Source organism: Sapajus apella, unplaced genomic scaffold, assembly GCF_009761245.1.
Source record: "Sapajus apella isolate SASKATOON/1434 unplaced genomic scaffold, GSC_monkey_1.0 scaffold57, whole genome shotgun sequence".
Taxonomy (NCBI): Eukaryota; Metazoa; Chordata; class Mammalia; order Primates; family Cebidae; genus Sapajus; species Sapajus apella.
Window position 1 is genome coordinate 4,782,157 of NW_022436997.1, and position 24,710 is coordinate 4,806,866.

General features: G+C 34.2%; 1 protein-coding gene across 1 annotated transcript in view; it reads right to left on the reverse strand.

Moving 5' to 3' along the window:
- PIK3C3 (phosphatidylinositol 3-kinase catalytic subunit type 3) overlaps window positions 1–24,710 on the reverse strand; it is a 126,533-nt gene that overhangs the window by 67,875 nt on the left and 33,948 nt on the right. The window contains exons 5-10 of the mRNA XM_032245263.1: window positions 21,940–22,026; window positions 19,259–19,354; window positions 16,493–16,564; window positions 14,234–14,338; window positions 13,501–13,593; window positions 5,726–5,911 (exon numbers count right to left, since the gene is read on the reverse strand). Of these exons, the coding sequence (XP_032101154.1) occupies window positions 5,726–5,911; window positions 13,501–13,593; window positions 14,234–14,338; window positions 16,493–16,564; window positions 19,259–19,354; window positions 21,940–22,026 (639 nt within the window). The remainder of the gene's footprint in view (window positions 1–5,725; window positions 5,912–13,500; window positions 13,594–14,233; window positions 14,339–16,492; window positions 16,565–19,258; window positions 19,355–21,939; window positions 22,027–24,710) is intronic.

Below are 24,710 nucleotides of genomic sequence, written 5' to 3' on the forward strand. Positions count from 1 at the left end.
AATACATTTTGTAAGGTCATGGCTTCCAAAAATAGTGATTCCCCTGATGGAGCTGGGCAAAATAAATTGAAAACCTTCTGGAAAGGATTCACCATTCTAGATGTCATGAACATTTGAGCTTCGTGGAGGAAGGTCAAAATATCAACATTAACAGGAATTTGGAGTAAGTTGATTCTGACCTTCATGGATAATTTTGAGGGGTTCAAGACTTCACTGCCTGTAATCCCACCACTTTGGGAGGTTAAGGGGTGGATCACCTGAAGTCAGGAGTTCAAGACACCTGGCTAACATGGCGAAAACCTGTCACTACTAAAAATACAAAAATTAGGTGAGTGTAGTGGCGCATGCCTATAATCTCAGCTACTTGAGAGGCTGAGGCAGGAGAATCACTTGAACCCAGGAGGCGGAGGTTGCAGTGAGCCACTGCACTCCAGCCCGGGAGACAGTGGGAGACTCCGTCTCAACAACAACAAAAAAGACATTAGTGGAGGAAGTAAATGCAGAAGTGGTAGAAACAGCAAGAAAACTAGAATTAAAAGTGTAGTCTGAACATGTGACTGAACTGCTGCAATGTCATGCTAATACTTGAACAGTTGAATAGGTGCTTCTTATGGATAAGCAGCAAAGAGTAGTTTCTTGAGATGGAATCTAGACAACAAAGAATTCAGAATACTCCATAAACGTAGTTATTAAAGCAGTGGCAGTGTTTGAGAGGACTGACTTCAATTCTGAAAGAAGTTCTACTGTGGATAAAATGCTAACAAGCAGCATTGTATGCTGCTGACAAATCTTTTGTGAAAAAAAGAGTCAACGGGTATGTCAAAGTTCACATTTGGTTTTATTTTAAGAAACTCCCACAGCTACCCCCACTTTCTGCAACCACCACCCTGATCATTCAGTGGCCACAAACATCAAAGCAAGATCCTCAACTAGCAAAAAGACTACAACTTGCTGAAGGCTCAGATAATGGTTAAAATTTTTTAGCAATATTTTAAAATAAGATATGTGCATTGCTTTTCTAGACATAATGCTTTTACATACTTAGACTACAGTATAATTTACTATGTAAACACATAGCAAAGTTATATTTATAAATTTTATATGTACTTGGAAGCCAAAAAATTCATATGACTCACTTTATTGTAATATTTGCTTTATTGCAGAGGTCTGGACCAAACCTGTAATATCTCTGAGGTATGATTGTATATTGCTGTTTTGTTCAGAATTTATATCTCACATTAAATAATTTTTAAAGAGGTCATTAGGCAAACACAACACTACATATGACTTCACCATAAATATAAATTAAATGCAGGCTTATTAATTCTTATTCAAATATGTCAATGGAAAATCAAGTCTCTCTATAGTGTTGTTTCTAAAATCCACTTTTTAACTGAAGCAATAAACATCTGATTTTCTATTATGCTAGTGGAGATTCATGACATCTACTAACTGTACATATAATTACATGTTGTTTCCTAAGGAAAAAAGCATTATGTAACGGAAAATCGAACAATATGTTTAATGACTGGTATCCTTTTTTGGAGGTATAAGTAATTCGGTTTCACTGCCAGCCTTCATTCCCATTACTGCCGAATCTATTACCTCTGTGCTTTCCTAATTACAGAAAACAGTTAACCATATAAAATAAAAAAGGCTAAGGTATTAAATTCCCAAGGAAGAAGAAATTCAGTAGGTAACTTTTCTAAGTCACTTATCATCATCTGATTTCTTGGTCATATCATATTCTATATTCAAACTCTACTTTCCTTCATTTGTAGGCAAGTGAATTAACTTCAATAATGAATACAGAGTCTGTTTTCTCATTATGTAATCACGTCTTGAAAAATATAAAAGTCTTCCAAGCATGAAGGACATAAGCATTAGAGTAAAACAAAGCAAAAAAGAAAAAAAAAAAAATCAGGCTTCCATCTTAGGCATTTCTGTAAATATTTCCCAAGAGCTATGAAATTTTGTTTAGATAGTGATCATCATTTTTCTCAAGAGCAAGTTAATTCTAATGCTTCAAAGTGAAAATGCGAAGTCCCATATCAAAATCACTCAGTGACTTTCCATTTCTTATTGAATTAAGAATAACTCTCCAAATAGGCATTTTCAGTTAGAGACATGGGTTCTGATTTTGCCTCGCAATGGTTACATATATCTCACACTCCTGTCAAAGTGACATAGTTTCCATTCTTCCTGTACTTTCAACTCCCATGCTCATGCTCACATTGCTTTCTCTACCTACAATATAAACTTCAAACATAAAAATTCTACATTTTCTTCAACTCAAATGCTACTTCTTCATTAAATTCTAATATGGACTATCTCTGCTTTTGAACTACATAGCAGTTGAGAAATATGATTTTAAAATTCCTAAAAAATACAAGATAAAGAACAGTCATTAAAAAAATCTTAAAGATAGTAACAAATCAAATTCAGAAAGGTATTATTTTACAAGTGTATGGCTGATATAACATTAGGAAATGTATCAGCATACTTACAGTAGATTGATAAAAGTGAGAGACCATATGATATGAACAGGCATCAAAAAGAGTATTTGATACTATATAAAAGCCATTCTTGATTTAAACTCACAGAACAAGATAACAAAGAGAGACGGGGAGAAACTTTGAACATAAATGAGAGCATTTGGCTGAAACAAGCAAGCAACATATATTAAGAGTGAAACACTAAAAGCATTCCCATAATGAACAACAAGATAAAGATAAATATAGAACTACTTTTATTCACCATTATTACTTGCAGCTTTTAGCTAATGCAATGAAAAAATACACTGCTTTTCAGCTAGCATAATGCTATACCTAGAAAATATAAGAGGCAACCTAACATCTTTTAGAATAAGAAAAATCAATAAAGTAACTAGCTAAAACAAATATTGAAACAGAAATGGTATTCCTTTTAACTAAGAAATGTAAATAAAAGATAAATGGGAGACTGGGCGTGGTGGCTCACACCTGTAATCCAAGCACTTTGGAGGCCAAGGAGGGCGGATCACATGAGGTAGGGAGTTCAAGACCAGCCTGACCAACATGGTGAAACCCCATCTTTAAAAAAATAAAATAAAAAATATAAAAAAAGATAAATGGGCTGGGGTAGTTTATAATAGCAACAATGATAAAATTACTAGTGAATAAATCAAAATTATAAGCATGTATATGATTTTTATAAAACTAATAAGTGAGTGAATAAAAAAATCATATGCCACTGTGAGGGAAGACATAATATCACAAAGGTATCTTTTTTATATAATATGCAAATATAACGTAATTCTACTTAAGATTCTGGTGCAGTTTTAAGAAAATGATAAAAATATTCAAATTCATAGAAAGAATAAATGCAAAAAATATAAAATTGATTAAAAAAAGAGGAAAGGATTTGTCTAATCATACATTTTAAGTATTCCAAGGCAACCAGTGTTTAGAAGTATGATACAAGCCTAAAAATAGAAGACTTATGGGGATTATTAAGCAAAATGTAAAAAGCAGATATCATTTGGTTCAATAAGTCTAATGAAAGCAATTTATTCAATAATGTAATTTTTAAAACATATCCACCTACCCACCCCCACACACCCATTTGCTAAAATATAGTTACAGGAAAAGAATAAGAACAACTGCCTATCAAGAGGCTCACTGGTTAAGTAAATTAAAAAATAAATTCACAGTAAAACATCACGATACTTAGAAAGAATAAGGCAGATCTACAGTGACAGAGTTCAGGACCATGCTACCCCAAAATATAGCATGCTCAAATTTTTTTTATTCATCACAAGTCACTTGCAAACACATCTGAGTTTATATTAATGAGGTAACTTTTGGAAAGCCCCGAAAGATGGGGGCTGGCTGAGAGAAAAGCCAGCCATGTGATTAGAGAGTGGAATTTTAAGCTCCACCCCTCAATCCCCGGGGAACAGAGAGAAGAACTAAAGATTGACCTAATCACCAACAGCCAGTGATTTAGTCAACCATGCCAACGTAATGAAGCACAGGATTCTGAGGGATTCTGACAGCTTTTGGGTTGGTGAAGAAGAATGTACCCACATACCAGGAGACTGCTGTACTGCGGACTCCAATGGGACAGAAGCTCTTGTGCTCAAGGCCTCATCCTATGTGTCACTTCATCTAACTGTTCATCTTAGGATACCCTGCAACTGTTCATCTTAGGATACCCTTCATAATAAATCAACCCTTCATCCTTAGGATATCCTTCATAATAAATCAACAGCAGTAAGTAATATTTCCCTGAGTTTTGTGAGTCATTCTGGTAAATTACCACACCCAAGGAGAGGGTTGTGGGAGCCTCCTGATTTGCTAAAGCCAATCAGAAGTCAGAAGGATGTAATCTAGCGGAGATTAGGGGTTTGGGATGGAGAGACTGAGCATCATTATTACAGATGAAACAAGATTGGCTATAAGTTGGCAACTGCTGAGGATAAATGTATGTCAGGGTTCATTATAGTATTTACTGTTTAAATTTCACCATAATTAAATGTACACATACAATTATCAACTTTAATAAATATTTCACTTGCTTCTTAAAATTCGGATGCCACTAATTCAAAATGATCTGTCTCCTCCCTCTTAAAAATATGTTTGATGATAGTTGTTCTATGTGATCAGCATTCCCATATATATTGAAGCTGAGACGTTACTCCACATCCCATAAAGTACTGCTGGCTAGCATAAACTATTAGATTATATTTAAGAACATATTCACCCTAAAAAATTATGAAAAAAAAATGCTGAATTAGTCTATCTCATAAAGAATTACTTAAGCCCAAAATCGCCTTGTGTCAAAAGAATGTTCCACCTTCCCTGATGGCCTTACATGTACAGTCATGTGCTGCATAACAACGTGTCAGCCAAGAGAAGACCACATATATGATAGCAATCCCATAAGATTATAATACTGTCTTTTTATTGTACCTTTTCTATGCTTAGGTATGCAAATACTTACCATTGCATTACAATTGCCTAAAGTATTTATAGTTAGTACAACAATATGCTGTACAGGTTTGTAACTTAGGAGTACATAGCCTCAGTGTGTAGTAGGCTATACTATCTAGGTTTGGGTAAGTATACTCCGTGATGTTTGCACAAAGATGAAATCCCCTAAGGAAACATTTCTCAGAACACTTCCCTGTGATTAACTGATGTATAACTGTATATAAATAGCCAGCATATAGTTGGCAATCTTTGCTTCGGAAAATCTACATATACATATAATTGTCATCAGCTGAAAGTTTAAAAGGCGAGTTTGAAGGAGAGTAGGATGATCATGCATCTCTATGCTTTAAAGGCCCCAAGGGCTTTTCAAGGCTACAATTAAATATGGCTTGTTGTATACTGACTGATAGAGGAGATCTGAATTATTCCCTAGCTGGTGCTGCATTAAACCATTTTTCACTAGAATTCCTTCTTCCAGACAGAGCAATACAAGCTCTGCTGCTAGGTAAATGTCCTGGGAGAGACTGTCCGATCACGTAACAGATCAGGAAGTAAATTTTCATTTCACAGAGGAGTCCCTTGAGGCATATTTTAATTTTCCTTCTGAAAACACACCTAGTATATCCTCTTCCCTTCTAAAAATCTCTCTCTTGCATATGTGTGCACTCAATCTCACACACACATACACATATAAGTCTATAATTAGGCTCTAGTTTAAAATGACCCATTGAAATTGAAAAATAATAACACACCTCATCATCGGCCTGTCGCAACCGGGCAACAGCATAACGCCTCACTGTTGGATTGGTGTAATGGGAGGAAAGCAGCTCCAAGGAGTCCTCTACATCCATCGGCTTCCATTTTCCCAGAAGTTCCAAGGCCTGTTTGGCCTCTTGAGGTAGATCCCAATTAACACATTTCAAGAATTTTGTCAAAGCCTAAAATCAGAAAATATTTAAAAATTAGAAACAGCCTATTTCTTGGGATACAGAAGGTGACTAGGCAGAGTTTCACTTGGTCCTAATGGCAGAGCGATGGAGTCAGTGATAGACTCCTTGTGTAAACCCTAAATGAAGTTATATATATGATCTTAGAGAAGCACTGCAGGACAGAAAAAAATGCATGTTCCCTGTTTCTTTATATTTTCCAGGCCAAATCATTTGCAGAGCACTATGACTTTTTAAATTTGTTTTGGCTTTTCTTCATTTTGCTATTGTCATTTTAAAATACTGCAGACCTCAAGACATGGAAATAGTTGAGGCATTTCTCACAAATTCTAAGATGCCTTAGAGATAACCTACATTTTACAAAAGAAAATACTACAACCACTGAATCAAAGGGCCAGAAACCATGCAAGCGCAGAAATTACCACCATTAGCCTCACTCTTGATCACCTGCCTAGAGTACGACCACTGGCTTTCGTAAATACTTAAACATGAAGACTCAAACCATCTGGAGTATGTACATAACTCTGTGAAGTAACTACTTAAGAAGATAGGCAATCCAACAAAACTTCAAAACACAAGCATAAAAATGGGTAAGTGGTGAAACAGCATCAAACAGTCTATGATTTGGCTGGTTGTATCATCTTTCTAGAACCTCACACCTTTGAATAGGCAGCATACTGAAGTTTTCATAAGACTGTTAATTAAGCAGATTGTCTTAGAACATATCATTCATTGCACAAACAGTAAATGCTCTTTTAAGAAAGGTATACACTTGTTGGCCAGGTGTGGTGGCTCATGCCTGTAATTCCAGAGCTTTGAGGTGCTCAGGCACTGCTTCAGGCGAGGAGTTCAAGACCAGACTGGGCAACACAGCAAGACCCCATCTCTACAAAAATAAATTAAAATAAAGAAACGTATATACTTGTTTTCCATAAAAAGCAACACTTATTGCTGAGTCTCAAAGGTAACACTTTCCTAGCTGAACCCAAGATGTTTTCTTCTTTGTCTTTCTCTGTTGTTATCTGTTAAAAACATAGATAACTTGAAAATTTAAAACTCCTGCTCTGTCCAACCAAAATCTTTTTATTAGTAAACTAATCCAGTCCTCAAGAAAATGTCTACTTGGACAACAATCCATAATTTCTGGTTAGTATGACACTAAATGAGCCCTCATACCCATCCCCTAACTTATTCTTGATTTTACTAAATTAAGAAAAAAGGCACTACGGAAATTGTCTAGTTCAATGCTTAAATCGTATATAACCTCAGCAAAGTTAAATGGCTTGCCCATCACCTCAAAATGGTGCATGAGCTAGACCTAGAAGCCAGGTCCACCAATTCTCAGCCCCATGCTTCTTCCACCAGATGGTGCTTCCTTATCAGCAAGGCACTCCATTTCCTAATTAGCCCCATTCTCCTTGGAGCCATTACTCTGCCAACACTAAGTTCCTAAATCCATTCCAGTCCCTTTCAATTATTTCTTAGCAATATCTCTTATATTTGTCCTCAGCCTGATTCTCATTATATCACAGAACTGGTGTTGGACAGTGCCTTCTAGCTAAGAACCTCAATACCAGTTTATCTTCTAATCATTTCATACAAGCTCTTAGAAGCTCACGTTGGAAGTGGTCTTAGCACAAATTTCCCATTGTTACCAGAAACACCCCACAACATTAATGCCAAAATAGGGATCCAGTATTTACTTAAGTAACTCCAGGAACTAATTTCCAAATTAGCCATTATATTCATAGAAAGCTAAGCTATTTTGGTTTGGTTTTGTTTTTAACTATAATGAACCAAAAGACAAAAAATGTCTTCATATTGCCTCTTCCAATTGGTTAGTTTCACTCTTTGGAGAGAGATGAGAATAAATTTAGCCGCATATGATGTGGACACCTTTTCCAATATTTGAAGATAACTGCCATACTGTTACAAGGTGGTTTCAACTAGATGATAGGGATACTCTAGTTTGTAAATAAACAAATAAATAACCTTGGCTCTTTCTCAAAACATTTCATTGCTACCACTTACCACAATGCAAGCCTGTTTCATTAAACTCTCGTTGCCCTTCCATGCTTCAGCCCAGTTAACTTATATTAACAATGGCTCTCTAACCACTGTGTACAATCCTCCCTTATACTCTTCATCAAAACAGGGGTATCCTCTTCTCTAAGGCCATCTTGTCAAAAACTCAAGTTTCACAGGAAGTTTTCAGCAACTTTCAGCTATTCCTTTAGAAGCTGGCTCAATTTTACTACTGTCATTTAAATGATGTTCTTGTAACTGCCAAATGTTTTTGTGGGCATTTTTATCTCTATAACTGGAGTCTGAATCCCCCAAGGACAGCTGTCCATTTCCTCTACACCTCCTGCACACCATTTAGTATAATGCTACGTTCTGTATAGAACACAGATTGCCCTACTAACTTATTCCATGAATTTATTTTCCACTTCTAAAATGCATTTCTAGGTTGAATGTGGAAACAAAGCAATACTTCTTAAATAATGATATTGAAAGCTTTTCCATTTCACAGTACATCAGCAGTCTTAATAGAAATGTGCGGGTATGTTCTTATTATAAGCAAATCTTATAGCATGCCGATGTACTCAATTCAATAACTGAAACAATCTAAAACCTGGATTCTCAGTTTTATAGACTTATTAGCAAGATTTATAGAGTATGCTGCTGCCAAAGAACATAAGGCACTGTACAAAAGAATTTCACAACTCTTTAATGTTAAATGTTACAAATGTAAACAAGGAGTCAATAGAATGAATAAGGAAACAAGGAGTCAAAGAATAAGAAAGACAAAAAGAATGTGAAGACAGCAATAATAATAATAATTAACCCTAGGTCTTTCAAAGATGCTTTACTGATCCATGTAAAGATACAGGATTGAAGTGCAATTCTCCCTCTCTGGAACTTCCACAGATAACTGAAGAGCACAGGCTGTAGAGCCAGGGTATTTCGGTTTCAATTATAATTCCCGGCTCCACCAATTATTAGCTGACTAAATTGAAGTACATTATTTAACTTTTAAAAGACCTTTCTCATAGGATTGTGGTGAAGATAAGATAATGAATGTAAAATGTTTGTAATAATGCCCTGTATATTGTAAATAATTAATTATCAGTTATTATTTCATTCTTATTTCTGATGTTGACATCAAATGTTAACGTTACTATACTTATTACTATGTTTTATTCCCTTCTGATCTGAAAGTCACCTGTTATCTCCTATTCTTAGAATCACAATCACGTAAGAACTGAAAATGCTATATTTATCTCATATATATTTCTAATTTAAACTTCTATCAACTAAATTCTTACAAATTTCCATTTTGCTGCTTTTCCAATGCTTTTAATTCCAAATACTCAAACATGAAAACATCTCATTCTTTTCTTTCCACCTGCCATATATCCTTACTGATATGGTGTGGCTGTATCCCCACCCAAATCTCATCTTCAATTCCAACATGTTGTGAGAGGGACTCAAGGGGAGGTAACTGAATCATGTGGGCAGGTCTTTCCCATGCTGTTCCCGTGATAGTGAATAAGTCTTATGAGATCTGATGGGTTATATAAGGGAGAGTTTCCTTGCACAAGCTCTTTTTGCCTGCTGCCATCCATGTAAGACATGACTTGCTCCTCCTTGCCTTCCGTCATGATTGTGAGGCCTCCCCAGACACATACATGCAACTGTTAAGTCCATTAAACCTCTTTTTCTTCCCAGTCTCAGATATGTCTTCACAAGTAGCATGAAAATGGACTAATACAGTAAATTGGTACCAGAAGTGAGGAACAAACCCACACAAATATAAATCCATCAGGCTCAAGCCTAACCCCTAGGCATAGTCTCCAAGTCAACTTGCTTGTATAGCTTCTTTTCCATCCCTTACCCTCCAAAACTGTTCTTTAAGTCGGTATATGAGCTTCCTAAGTATATCACTTTTTTCATTTTCTGCTCTGCTCCAACCTATCCTAGTTTGTACTCGTTAAAATATCACTTGTTACGCCAGGCGTGGTAGCTCACGCCTATAATCCCAGCACTTTGGGAGGCCAAGGCAGGTCAATCACCTGAGGTCAGTAGGTCAAGCCCAGCCTGATCAACATGATTAAACCCCATCTCTACTAATAATACAAAATTAGCTGGCATGGTGATGCATGCGTGTAATCCCAGCTACTTAGGAGGCTGAAACAGAAGAATCGCATGAACTCAGGAGGCAGAGGTTGCTGTAAGCCAAGATTGTGCCATTGCGCTTCACCATGGGTGACAAGAGTGAAACTCTGTCTCCAAAGAAAAAAAAAAAAGAAATAAAATATAACTTGTTAATATACATTTTCCTGCTTTAGTAGTTTCCTGTTGCCACTAAAATTGAATTCCTAAGGGTAGAATTCAAGGCTCATCACAATCTGATGCCGTCTTTTCTATTTCATAGCCATTCATGCAAAACTTCTCTGTCTCCTGAACCTAACAGCTTACCTTACTCATGCTTTCCTTCCCCATAAAAAATGATCACCAAATAAAAAATGCTATCAAAGTCTGCTCACACTTTAAGGGCAATCTTTGTTCTGTGAAACCTTCCCCATATCATAAGCATCCTCCACATTTCTATTATATTAATGACCTATATGTTTATTAAGACAGTGACCCTTAATTACTATACTTCCTCATTTTAATTACATGTAAATATTCTTACCCCAAAACAATTTTAATTTATATGAATACAGGGACATGATACCTGAAAGCTCATAGTCTTATATAATGTTAGGCCAAGAGATGATAATAAATAATTGCTGAACTGAATTCATTTACCCCATGGGTCGCCATCAACTTCTTGTCAGGAGACACAAATAATGATTGTCCTCATGTCACTGTCTCAGAAACAGCCTTATAAGAATACTCACTGCATCACTATTATCTTCATTATATGTGAATCTTTCTACTGCTTTTTCCCCCCCCAAGCATAATAAAAAGGCATGGAGTTAATTTAGATTAGTATTTTTATAAGAAGAAAGTCCATTGTAAAAGCTATTAGTTTGTTGAAAAAGTAATTTTAGTTTTTGTCAAATAGTTTTAAAAGATTACAATATTCACATTTCAGGTTCCACAGAAGTGAGTCACATCCTACCTGCTATGAACTACGAATCTGAAAATGCTTAATAAATTTAAATGGTAACAAATTTAATTGAACAAAGTTATTACTATGGACTTTCTGGGTGCAACATCCAGTCCTGACTAACAGGTTTTCATCTGAAATACTTAAGACAGGTCATTAAAACAAAAAAAGCGTAGAAAATCAAAATGTAATTGAAAAATAAAAAGTGTAACTTCGTAAGAACCAGTTTCCTTCAATTTGTTTTCTGAGCACTGCCTTCTCTCTAGGAAAGCTTTTCAGCCCCCGGACTCAAATGTTAACTAACCTAAATCACAATTTCTTTCTGTAAATAAATTAATGGGTGGAGCATGAGAGTATTCGTTTTTCACAAAACCCATTTGAAATTATTACAAGGTTACAAATGTGGCTGTGTGAATAATTCCTTCAGTCACTTCAAGGCCTATATATATATGATTTACTCAAAAGTGACTCCTGAACATTAAAACATATTGTTTACTCTACTCTAGCGGTCATAAGAATCCTGTAATATGTCCTGAGAATTGAAGTTTCATCACTCACCTTTCAAAAACTTGAAATCAACTAGTTAAATGAAACTTGTCACACACTTTATATCACTTGAACATTTTATTTCTTTTGCACATATCTAGAAGTAATTGAATTTCAGTGGGAAGTGACTACTTGTTTAAACAAACAATTTTTCTTGCAAACCTTTCTATCTAAAAAAGTTCTGCTCTGTAAATCTACTCTACGCTTCTTAAACCTATGCATTCGAACAGGTTCAATTCAATATCTTGCTATGTATTTTAGATAACACTGAGCTGCATTCAAGATGCAATTTCTGTGACCAAGGTTATTGCTCATTTAACACAGTATCATGATACTAACTCAATCTTTTAATAAAAGACAAATCACAAGCCTGTGTTTCTGTTGGTGAATATTTTTTTGTTCAGTGATGAAGAGAATTACACTCAAAGCTATAGTAAATTTAAAATACTTCTCTAATTCTTATTATGGATATAAAGGAGAAAAAATATGATTCATTTACAAAGAATTTCCTCAGGCATCAATAAATGACAAAGCAGAAAAGCTGAAGAGTTAAGATGAGCTGTAACTGGATTTTTATCTTAACAAACTAAAGAAAGGACATTTGGTTCAGAAAAACAACTTCAAATAGTAGTTAAAGATCATACCACAAGATTATAAAACATATCACTTCGTTCATTCTCATATAAATATGTAACAACTTCCTGATGGATATTAATTTTCCTAATGCTTCTCTGCTCTCCCCCTAATGCATTTCAGGATTCCTGCTAAGGTTTGTGCATGATGATGAAAATGTTTTCTCTATAATTCTCTTTCTCTGTCTTCACTGACTTTCTTTTCTTCTAATTCATAGACACAAGTATATTGAGAGGCAGCATGTACAAGCTTTGTGAGTCTACATAGGTCCCCTAATCTCTCTTGGGCTCAAGTTTCCTCATCTGTAGAACAGTCACAATAATATATACATTGTGTCGTTGTCGTGGAATTTAAATAATTCCTGGTACATAGTATCTGTTTAAAACATTCTGAATACTATTGTAATACCTTAAGAGGTAATCCTTGGCTCTGCTTTAAGATTTTACAGACTATTTTAAAAACTAGAAGAGACAAAGCTCACAATCACATGATTGTCTTATATTAAGCATGAAGAAACGAAAGCTTACACAGGCAAACTAATTTGCCTGTAGTCAAAAAGCTTCTTAGGAGCAATAGTAACACTCAAAACTAAGTGTCCACAGACTACAGGTTAGTGATGACTACTTCACCACAATTCTCTCTCCAGAAACCCCATCCACTCTATGGTTTTACAGGGAGCAAATGTCTAACTTTGACCTACCCTTTATCCTCCATGCCAGCCTGTATGCTGTTCTACCAACTGAATTCCCACATCTCAAATTATATTTCTCATACTCTCTCTCCAGCCACATTTCGTCCAGAATTCTGTAGCTTTGTTCTTATAACAGCATGCATATTCTCCTAGTCACCCAAGTTCAAAGAGGTAGGAAGAAGAAGAGAACCAGCATTTACTCTGCACCTACTATGTACCAGGTACTCTACCACGTTACTTATCTATATTACCTTACCTGTGAAGGAGAATTGTCTCTATTAGAATAATAAAGACACCAAGCTATCAAAGTAAGTTGCCTCATCCTACCAAACAAGTGTAAGATATACTTTTGGAAACTGAACCGAAGTCTCTGTGACTTCAAAACCCATTCAGACATTGTCTGTGTGTCAACAAACAGGTACATGCGTGTTTGTGTGAAGACTTTTATAATTTTTTAAATGAAATATCATATATACTGCTCTGCAACTTTTCTTTAAAGTGACAATAACAATTTCCATGGCAGTCTCCTCACTTTATTAATAACAAAGTTGGTAGACAAATTTGATATATGAAAATATTCAAGACACTCACTTTTTCTTGATTAGTAAGATAATATCTAAACTTCCAAACAAGATCTTGTTCTTCATATGTAAGTTGCTTGGTTGGTGGATAACTCACAATAATCTAAAAAAAAGAAAGAAAAAGAACTAATTTTGTCACCTATATACTTCCTATATATTTTCATTTTACTTAATGTTTTTCAACTATAATTCTATACTAAAATTATTATACAAGCAAAGAAAATGTAAATCCCGTCAAAAGGGCCTTAAACTTTTTGTAATTATGTGTCCAAAAAGCAGTTTAAAGGAGAAAAGAAGAGAATGTCATTTTCCATAGAAAAACATTTACCTGGAGAGTTCATTTAATTCAACCAGAAACAAAGCATAGCAAAATAACAACGTCCCCAACCAGAAAAAGGGAAAATGTGCACACAATAAACTCTTTTCAAGTCAATGCATACAAGAAGGCATGTGTGCACAATAAGTTCTCTCTCAAGCAATGTCTTAAGGCCAGCTTCTAAGAATAATACTACGTCATGAAAATATAAAAGTATTCGCATTTATGTCTCCAGAGCTAATAAATTTATGGAAAGCCCCAAATGATAATAGAACTGCTGATACGTCAAATTATTAACATGATGTAAGATTAATCAACCTGGAGAAAATGTGCATCTAAATAATTTTTAAGTGAGGTGATAGCTACCAGTTTCAACCAAAATACCCATTTAACTATTTTAAAATTAATATTTCAAAAATTCTCTTACATTTAACTGATCTCTTGTGGCAGCATTGGGTTTGAGATCATGGTCAGAAGGTCCACTTCTTAAACTCCGGGCAAGCTTGTGGTGTTTGCTCTCAACTAAATTCTCCTATAAATTATTTTAAAATATTGACAATGTAAACTTCACCAAAAGGAAACATCAACAGCTATTCATAAATAGAAAAAGTACTTGAGAGGATTTAATAATATTGAATGTTTTATTCTGATACAACTTTAGCAGTCTTCTAAATCCCTTAAAAATATGTATCCTTTTTTTTTTTTTGAGACGGAATTTCACTCTTGTTACCCAGGCTGCAGTGCAATGGCGCGATCTCGGCTCACCGCAACCTCCGCCTCCTGGGTTAAGGAAATTCTCCTGCCTCAGCCTCCTCAGTAGCTGGGATTACAGGCACGTGCCACCATGCCCAGTTAATTTTTTGTATTTTTAGTAGAGATGGGGTTTCACCACGTTGACTAGGATGGTCTCGATCTCTTGACCTCGTGATCCACCCGCCTCGGCCTTCCAAAGTGCTGGGATTACAGGCGTGAGCCGCCGCGCCCGGCCAATATGTATCCTTTTAAAGACCGGAAAACTAAGTATGCCTTAAACGCCACTAGTCTCGTAATATACACACGTCATTCCAGCTTCTTAAAACATCTTCCCCTTACTCTCCACATATTCAAGGTTTCCACATCTTCTAATCAGTCAAGTATCACCATCACTATAAAATCTTCCCTGAAAACACAGACTAAAGCATTTCTTCCTATCAGCTACTAATGACCTTGTGATGTCAATATATTATAATCTTAGCAGTTATTTAAGCTGTCAGTCACTGAGGGCAAGGAAAATGATCACAACACTTGAATGTACACATCCAGTGCTGATTATTTTGCCCATAAAATAAAGTATTAGTTTTAACCATACTGTCATTGCCTAAAACAACATATAAATTTATATAAGTTATTTTGTATTGCATGTGTAAATTGTCTGTTTATGTCATATTCCTAATTTTTATTAGCTTTATGGTCCTTTGTCCTTCATTTTTAAGAGTTCTTTATATATCAGCCCTAATATATCTTTAAATTATGTAATTATTTTCTCCCAGTTTGTTAACTGTCTTCTGGCTTTGTTGGTATCTTTAGTCATGTAATTTTCATTTTTTTTTTCATTTTTTTTTCTTTCCACAGGACTCTGCTTTATCTTCAAAGTCATGTAATTTTCATACTTAGTATATGCTTTGAATATCAGAATGTAAAATGTAATTTGATTCTGTACTGAAGATTAAGTGCCAATTTTAGATACATTAACTGGATTCTACTATACTATGCATAGGAACTATAAAGGTCTTTAGAGTATTCCTACCAGATCCTCAAGTGGCCTTTTTTCAACTTTTTATTCTCTACTTTCCCCCACATCTCTTCCTTTGATATTAGGCCATCAGCCATTACATGTCCTGCTTTAATGACCTGTACTTATCTCAATCATCATGTTTTCATCATCCAATGTGCCACTTTTAATCTGCTTTGGTCTAATGAGGAAAGTAATCTAATTAGAAATGTGTAAGATTAGAATAAAAAGAGTTGGAATGGTGTAAATGAGCTGTAACTGTGAAAATCACGATATCTGTTGTACTGCTAAAAGGACTTTGTGCCTAGACGTTTGTAATTCTAAAGTCATCTAACTAAACCTCTTTTGCATTGTATGAATTCTTATCCTCATATCCCTGAGAGAAAGCTATCATCTCGAAAATTCGGAAATAAGAATTTATTATTGCTACCATCATCCAAGATACCATGTTCCAAACTGAATAGTTCTAGGGATGCAGCAATCTTCCCTGTTTTCCAACAAAATTGGTCTCCCTAAATTTTTCATGCATTCATCCTAGTTAACAGGTGAAATTTCCTTCTGTATGATGACAATCTTTCAAATACCAGTTCTGCCAAGTCTTCACTTCAAGATTACATCCCCCCAACCTGAAAAAAAAAAAAAAAAAAAGACTACACTCCCTAGCTCTTCCAGCAATTCAAATAAAGTAGATGCTCAATCCTACGCTACCCTTAACCTTAGTTTTAGGATGTCAATATTCCTCATAAAATTTCATCAGAAACAGATTCTAGATAGCTGAAGTGAATTTATGAATCACTTTTAGTTAACAGAGGCAGTTATATATTACTTTGTTTAAATAAAGTACATGATGTGGCTGACTCACAATTACTCTGAAGAAAAATACTTTCATAAAAAAGACTTTCCACAATAACTTACCATAGACATCTGGGGGTCAGGAACTTTCACTAATTCAAAACTTGTTAAAATTGGAGATGATTCATCACCGTCCTAGATTACAGAGCAGTAATTTAAAGAAAGAAAAGAAATTTAATACAATAGGAAACAGTATATGATATACACACCAATGTATTTTAATTCTAATTGATGAACATCATTCTTCCCTTTAAAGAAATCCTTATTGTCTTCCAACTATATTATAAAATGCATATCCACTTTGTGCCTACCTCTCTTTAGTTGATGATGAAATTATTTTGAGAAAAACTAACAAAATTTTCACTACAGTTTTAGAGATATGAGGTCTGGAAATTAGATGGTTTGGGTTTTTTTTTTTTTTTTTTTTTAAATTTTGTTTATATGATCACAGTGGGTTTTTAAAAACATGCTAATTTTCAAACTCAGGACAAGAAACCACAGACTATACATAAAATATGGCACAACGGATGTGTTGCACTACTTGCAAAAACTAAGTGGATGTTGGTAATTTTTCAAGGTAACACGACTGAGATCTATTCAAAGGAGCAGAATTTTAAGTGTAGAGTTAATGTTACTGAAATGTATACACAGATAGATAGGGAATCAACAACGTTGTTGCTCACAGGAACACCTACATAACATAATCTAAACTTGAATAATAAAATCAATTAATCAGTTTTTCAGAAATAAAGTCATCTTATTTTGTTGGTATTCTCATTTTTGAAGAATGTTGGCTTTTATTTTTAACCAATGCAAGCAAGAAAGGTAATTCAACATAAAAATGTCACTGCCAAACATACTGGTAAAAGGCTAAACTAAGATCAAAATTAACTTTCTCATGATTGTATATCTAGCATCAAGCTTTTCTGTCAATTTCCAAATGCTAGTGTGTTTTTAATTTTAAATATGGGCAACTAACTCAGGAGAGACTGAAAGCGGGGAGGCACTGTGACTTTACTTCAGTTCAGTAATTGAGTCTTACAGAAAACCACAAATTCCCACAGCCGTTGTTTAACAGGCTTGTTCTCAGTCACAACAGCAGAAAACACATTTATCAGCCAAACTGTGACAAGCAATCTTCACTAAGGCTATCTGTCACAAAAGACAGGTGACAAGAAAGTCTATTTCCATTAGATTCAATACACTGGCCCAGCAATCTTTACACTAAGTGGAAATATGACAGAGTGGGTAGACAGGCATTAATTTATGAACAATTTTCAGGAAGCAGTAGAAAGGGGTCAAGAATCTTTTCAAAAATACTTGAAATTCTTCTAATTTCTATTCTGTTATTATTTCATCTGCTATCAAAGCTGTCTTTCAAAAGATCCTTCACATCTCCAATGTTTGAAAGTCCCATCTCCATTAGCATGTTTTTGCAATATAAACTCTAAATGGGCAGATAATACTGCTTTTAATGAAATGACATGTAGTATAAAATGTAAAATATGCTTTTATTAAAATGCACTGGTGACAGAACAGTTTCACTCACACTTCCCTTTTTTGATGTATTTTTTTCTAATAAATTAATAAACAATGTTAAAGAATCTATCCAAGGAGTACCATTTATAAAATAAAAGACAGAAACAAGTTAGCATTTCCTATTCTTTCACTATCTTGAAAGGGATTTAAGCTAAAGACAAAAATATGAACAGCAACTTGAAAAAGGATCATAAACTGTAAAAACTCAAACCTTCATTATGAAACCTTTCAAATAGTAATTTATAAAAGTATATATATTTTTAAAATCACTTGCTATAGCTTTAATAAACAACAATAAAGTGTAAATGTAATTTAAAAGGACTGCTTCTAATGAACAAAGACACTGCATATAAGCTTGGTCATATGCTAGAAGAAATAATAATCTACTACCATGTTATGTACCAAAAGTCTGTCATCATTTATGCTGGTTTAAACATTTGTCGACTATTAACACAATAATAGAAGACGTTTGATTTACGTGGTTTCAAACTATGCATACAATTTTTGAATTTTTTATACTCATTTTAAATAAACATGGAGTTTCACCATGTTGCCCAGTTGGGTCTCAAACTCCTGGGCTAATCTAATCTTCCTATATGGCCAACCAAAGGGCTGGGATTACAGGCACGAGCCACGACATCTGGCCTGCATACAATTATTTCTGCAGTACTTAAAGGGAGATACTTTCAGGTAGGTTCATACTAAATACAGAGCTACTTTCTTTAGCATAATGGGCAGAATACAGCAAACCTATAACTGAATATTTGTTATTACTCAGCCTGATGGTAAAACTGTGGTCTTAATTTTGCATATATTGTACAAATAAATAGACATTTCTGAAGTATTTCATAAGTATACTTAAGTGAGGGCCACATACAGACATTACATATGCACTCAAATAACAAACAGACTCTTAATTTTCAATAAACAGCCTACCACTTAAAAATATAATTTCCTCTTTTCATTCTTTAAACAAATAATAATAGTAAATAAAGCCAATACTTAGTGTTCTACTTGCCAATTTGCAGAACAATTAATCACAAAGTTTTTAATCACTTGTATACTTATCAAATTCTGTGACCCAGAACTGCATTACATGAGTGATCGGCTTTTGTAATCTTGTCGTAGCTATATGATTTGATTTGTGTATACATAAACAGCTGCTGCTGACAGCTGTCTGCTGCTACCCTGCAACCAAATAATTCATCCCAGCAGGAACAACAGTAATATCTTTTTAATGTTTCCCCTCCCCTCTACTTTAGAGACCAAAAACAGTTCCAAGGCAAATACCTTTTCATAATAAACAATACCATATTCCTTATCATCACACTTGACACATCGAAACTCAACCATCAGGTACATGAAATTAGAACTTCGTTTTTCACTCTGAAAAAGAAAAAAATGATTTTCATGAAAAACGATTATTTTCAATCTTCTCTTAAGGGATCCGTATGTATCATTTTTCCCAATTCAGTAATAGATGTATCTATCAAATCCAAGTCAAAATATAACAAATTTTTATTATATACATGTAGTGTTTACTCAGCACCATCATTTTATTATAGACAATGCTACTGTTTATTCAGTAGTGTCTACTATGCATTTATAGTTGCTTTCTCAAATTTAACACTTTTGGTTTATTCAGTAGTTTGGATTTTATAATCTTGAAGGTATTCTGCACAAATGCATGAGAACTATTTTATTTCGAAAATAAAAAGAATGGTTTGTCCTTCTAACAATTTTAAGCAAAGTTCACCCTTAACCAATATGACTAAACAAACTATAGAAATCAATATGTCTAACAAAAATCAAAAGTGAAAAAAAAAAAAAGTGTGCAACCTAAGAACAGAGGCCATTTGAGTTCACAATGTATAGCCTTTACAAGTTTTTCATAATTTATAAATGTTCTTAAAATGATTTGTCATTTGTAATTTTTTATCCACACTTTTAATATACTGCAGAATAATTACTTCTTGTCCCAACATTAAAAAAAAAAAGTTCTTTAAACAAATAATAATAGTAAAAAAGCCAATAATAGTAAATAAAGCCAATTATATATTGTCACCTTAAATAAAAAGGCAAACATGGTCACATGTCACTAACAATAGGTATACATTCTGAGGAATGCACCACTAGGCAATTTAGTCATGTGAACATCATACAATGTATAAACATAGATCTAGATGGTATAGCCTACTGCACACCTAGGTTATATGGTATGGCCTATTACCCCTAGGGTACAAACTTGTATTGCAAGTTAGTGTACTGAATACTGTGGGCAAGTGTAATACAATAGTAAGTATCTATCTAAACATATCTAACAGAAAAGGTACAGGAAAAATAAGGTACTATAATCTTATGGAACCACCATTGTACACGTGATCTGTGGTTGATCGAAAAGATATGATAAGGCACATGACCACACCAGGGTGATGATGAAGTGAAATTACAATGAAGTCTAAAGGGGCAATGAGCCTAGACCCAAAACAACTTTATAAATGGCTTTAGATCTAACAGCTAAAATTGCCAGGTATGGCGGCTCACACCTGTAATCCTAACACTTTGGGAGTTGGGAGGACTGCTTGAAGCCAGGAGCTTCAGGCTATCCTGGGCAACATAGCCAGACCCTGACTCTACAAAAAACTTCAAAAACATTAGCCAGGCCTGTAGTCCTAGCAACTTGGGAAGCTGAGGAAGGAGGACCGCCTGAGTCCAGAAGTTTGAGGCTGCAGTGAGCATGGCAGTGCACTCCAGCCTGGGTGACAGAGCCAGGCCCTGTCTCAAAAATAAATGAATAAATAATAAAGGTCTGAGGAGGTTAAATTCTTCAGCTTTGTGAACATATTATAGTCTATTGTAGTAATGGTACGGGTGTGGTGATGGTAATGGTAATTTCTTTTAAAGAAATTAAAATATGAAAAAGGCTGGACAAAGTAAACTCTAACACATTTTCTACACCCAGTGATATATAAGTTTAAGAAGAGAAGAATATTAGTATTATAAGTAACAACTTTTTGAAATGTGACTATTACAAAAATCAAAAAAAAGTAAGCCTTTCTTCCAGTTTAAATATATAAGAATGTATTATGAATAAATTTAGAAAAGATACCAAAAACTACAATTGAATGTAAATGTTGTTAAACATCGCTACCTTCATTAAAACAAGAATAATACAAAAATCTAATTTTTATAATAGTTGACAGTAAAATTAAAAACTTCTCTCTACCTGCTGAAAATCATTTGGAGAATATAAATTAAATAAGTTGTGCCCTATGGTCATTATAAATTAGACAAATCACAAACTGATATTCTTCTCTCCTAATTTGATTAATGTAATTATTATTTCTGTTCTCTAGGTATGGAATATTGGGCCTAACACCTCATATTTTAGAGGAAATATACAAAAAAGGAAACTTTACTTGTTACAACTTTTGGCAGGACTCTTGTTGAAGCCATCTTTATTTAAACATACACCCTGGCTCATATACAAGGTCAAGAAAAAAATCACTTATATCATGTAATTTTATAGAGGGTGCAGTGTCCTATATGTAGTACATAGAGAAACAATAAATTAATTGAAGAGAAAACTTATCGAAATTATTTATGGTAACTGAAGCGAAAAGTTAGCACTGCGTGATGGAAGATTTATCCAACACTGACTTGAACATGAGCGGATATGACAGAGAACACACCACTGAGGCATTAAGCCTGCATAGGCTTCATTCATATGATATTTAGAACATCTTAGAATATCTACTACCTACTTCATGGTTTGACATTATGCTAAAACACAGGGAAGACAGATATCCCAAATTTTCCAGTTATTAGCATAGAAATTCCCAGCTACAGGGGTTAACCCTGATAATCCTACATTTGTGAGATACCTAACAATAAACAATTCTTATCAAAAAATTGTTAATTTAGAAATTTACAGAAAATAGTTTAAAGTAAAAAAGAAGGATAAAACCCACCTCATTTATCATTTCTATTTCTCTAAATGTCAATCTGTCCAGCCAATCTACTTTCACCATGTGTCCTTGTCGATGAGCTTTGGTGAGCTGCAGAATAAATACAATGACAAAAATTTTAATACAGATCTAGTAGAAAGAAGGACCACGAATATCAGAAGGGCAATATCAGCTTCACATATGATAATTTCCTATATACATTAGAAGCCATATGCAACTAAGAAACTTGGCAAGAGGCAAATTTTTTTTTTTAAAGAAAAATTTTTTTAAAAGGTCCACAATTTGTCCTATTTTGACATGTTAAAGAATAATGAAGTTGTTCCTGAAATTATCTCCATGTTCTATATTTCTTATATTTTAACTATTACAAAGGGATGGAATTATAATAACAATAGTTCCATGAATGGGAAATAAACCACTTTTTCTCTTTTCTTCCCATCTTTCAATGTATCTAAACAACATGAAAAATGACAGTTATAGGTAATAAGGCATTTAAGCTCACACATATGCATGTATGCTTTAATTTTAGGAAACGATGATAAAAGACTTCAACTTTCTAGAGTAGCAGTTGGTATAGTCATGTGAGGTCTTAGGTACCAATCTACCCTTAGTTTTATAAATGAAATAATAATTCATCGACTTCAAATCCATAGAGAATTCCAGGTAAGATCCAAAGTCCTCAAATTAGAACCATGTTTTGAGGTTTTAATTTTTAGTATCATACTTTTTGTAATGTTAAAAATTAACACCCTTCTCATTCCTTCTAAACAAATTGACAGTATAAAGCAAAACTGGACATCAAAGCTTTACACAGTAGCTTATCTATATCAGTTTCTTCCGCTTCATTTTCCATATCATGACAGCATTCCTATAAGGACAGCAAATATTGTCACAAATTTTATCTCTCTTCCAGAACTAAAAATCTTCACAATCAATCTTTGTTCTCTTCCTCAACTCTCATCACAACTATGTGGTCACACTGTTTCAGAAATAAAAATGCTAACGTCATACAAAAAGTCTGAAATTCATTGTAATAAAAAAAGTAATCATCAATTTAGCTTTCTTCCAATAATGATTTCCTTTTACCTGAGGTAATTTATATATGAAAATGTATAACAAGTTATTAATAAATGCTTAGAATGATTACAAAAAGCAGAAACTAAATATTTTCTTGGCTCTGGTGGAATAATAGACAAATATGCTAGCAACATGGAAATGGTCACAAGGAAGTCAAAAGAAGATCAGGCAATGTGACCTACAGAAAAGACTTGTGAGGGTAGGAGCCAGAAGACCAGAGTTCCAACCTTCATACTCGATTTCCAAACTATGTCCTTTCTGAACCCACATCAATAAAGTATTAACTTCCATTCTTACTCCCAAAATTCAAATAAAATAATAGATGCAAAATATAACAGGTGGTGTTATTTCATGCAGTCATTAGAAGCTTCTATTCTTACTCTACAATATGCTCCAAATTGGTTTTTAAAATAAATGAAAATATAAGAGGTCACTTTACATTCTTTGCTTATATGAACAAAGTAACAGTAAAAATTAGTAACAAGAGTTTATATACTTCCTAGAGGAATGGAGAAAAAAATAACATTTATTTACATGCCAAATTATAGGCACTTTTTATAACCACTCTATTTCATAGACAACTTTGACCTCAGTTTGCAGATGACTATCAACTACTACTACGAGGTGGCCAAGCTAGGATTTAAATCCTGGTCTCTATGACTCTAAAGCCTGTACTCTTAATACCAGTCGTTGCGATCTTATCTCTACTGATGTACTAAGAGTTTTAAGTGAAACTCATTTCGTCATTTGTTGAATACTAGTTTTGTATTTATTATACAATAGTTGATCCATTCCTAATTTCCTATGAGCAAAGAACTGGCAATGGTAAATTTAGATGTGTGAGAATGTGGTGGGGACTTTTTTCCTCCTTTAGCAAAACTATCCAAACAAATTAGAAATGTTCTAAAGCCATTTTCACTAGCTCTCAAATTTGTCTGCTGCTAATATATATTACCTCCCATATAGCATATGAGTAGCTTTCCTATTTGAATACTAAATATGACGTGTCTCAATTGTGTAAGATCTACTAAAGAATGTATGGACAGCATGGCAGTACTAAAATTGGCACACTCATTATGGAAACAAGTTTAAATTATCCTAGAGAAATTCACATTTGTGCATCATTACTTGCAATACTGAAAAATTAGACACAAAAGAATGAAAATGTCCATCAATAGTGGGAACTGTTCAGTAAACTAGAGTACACATATGCTATGAAATACTATAATCAAAAAGAATAAGAAAATCTGTATGCCTTCATAGGAAAGACTGTTGAGTGCAAAAAAAATTGCAAAATTAAAGGTGCCATTTATGCTATGGCAACTGTTTGCATGTCTGTCTCCTGTACCTGACTTTGAGATTGACAGCAAAAATTCTGTGTATTTCTTTGAGCTAACTTTATAATTTCCACAGAATCAAACAGTTACCACTCAAGATGTCTCCTAGCTGCCTGTCCTATTTACCTATTACTACATAACAAACCACCTAAAACTTAGTGTCTTAAAACAACATTCATTTTATTGTTTCTCATTTTTTTTGGCAAAATCATCTTGAGGGACATTTAAATAATTTTTTCTTTTGGTCTCACTCATCACTAGTCATAATATGCACGCATTTGATGGTTGGAGCCAGAACATCCAAGCTGGCTCTATTCACATGTTTAACACATTGGTGATAAAGGGTGGGCTTAGCTGGGA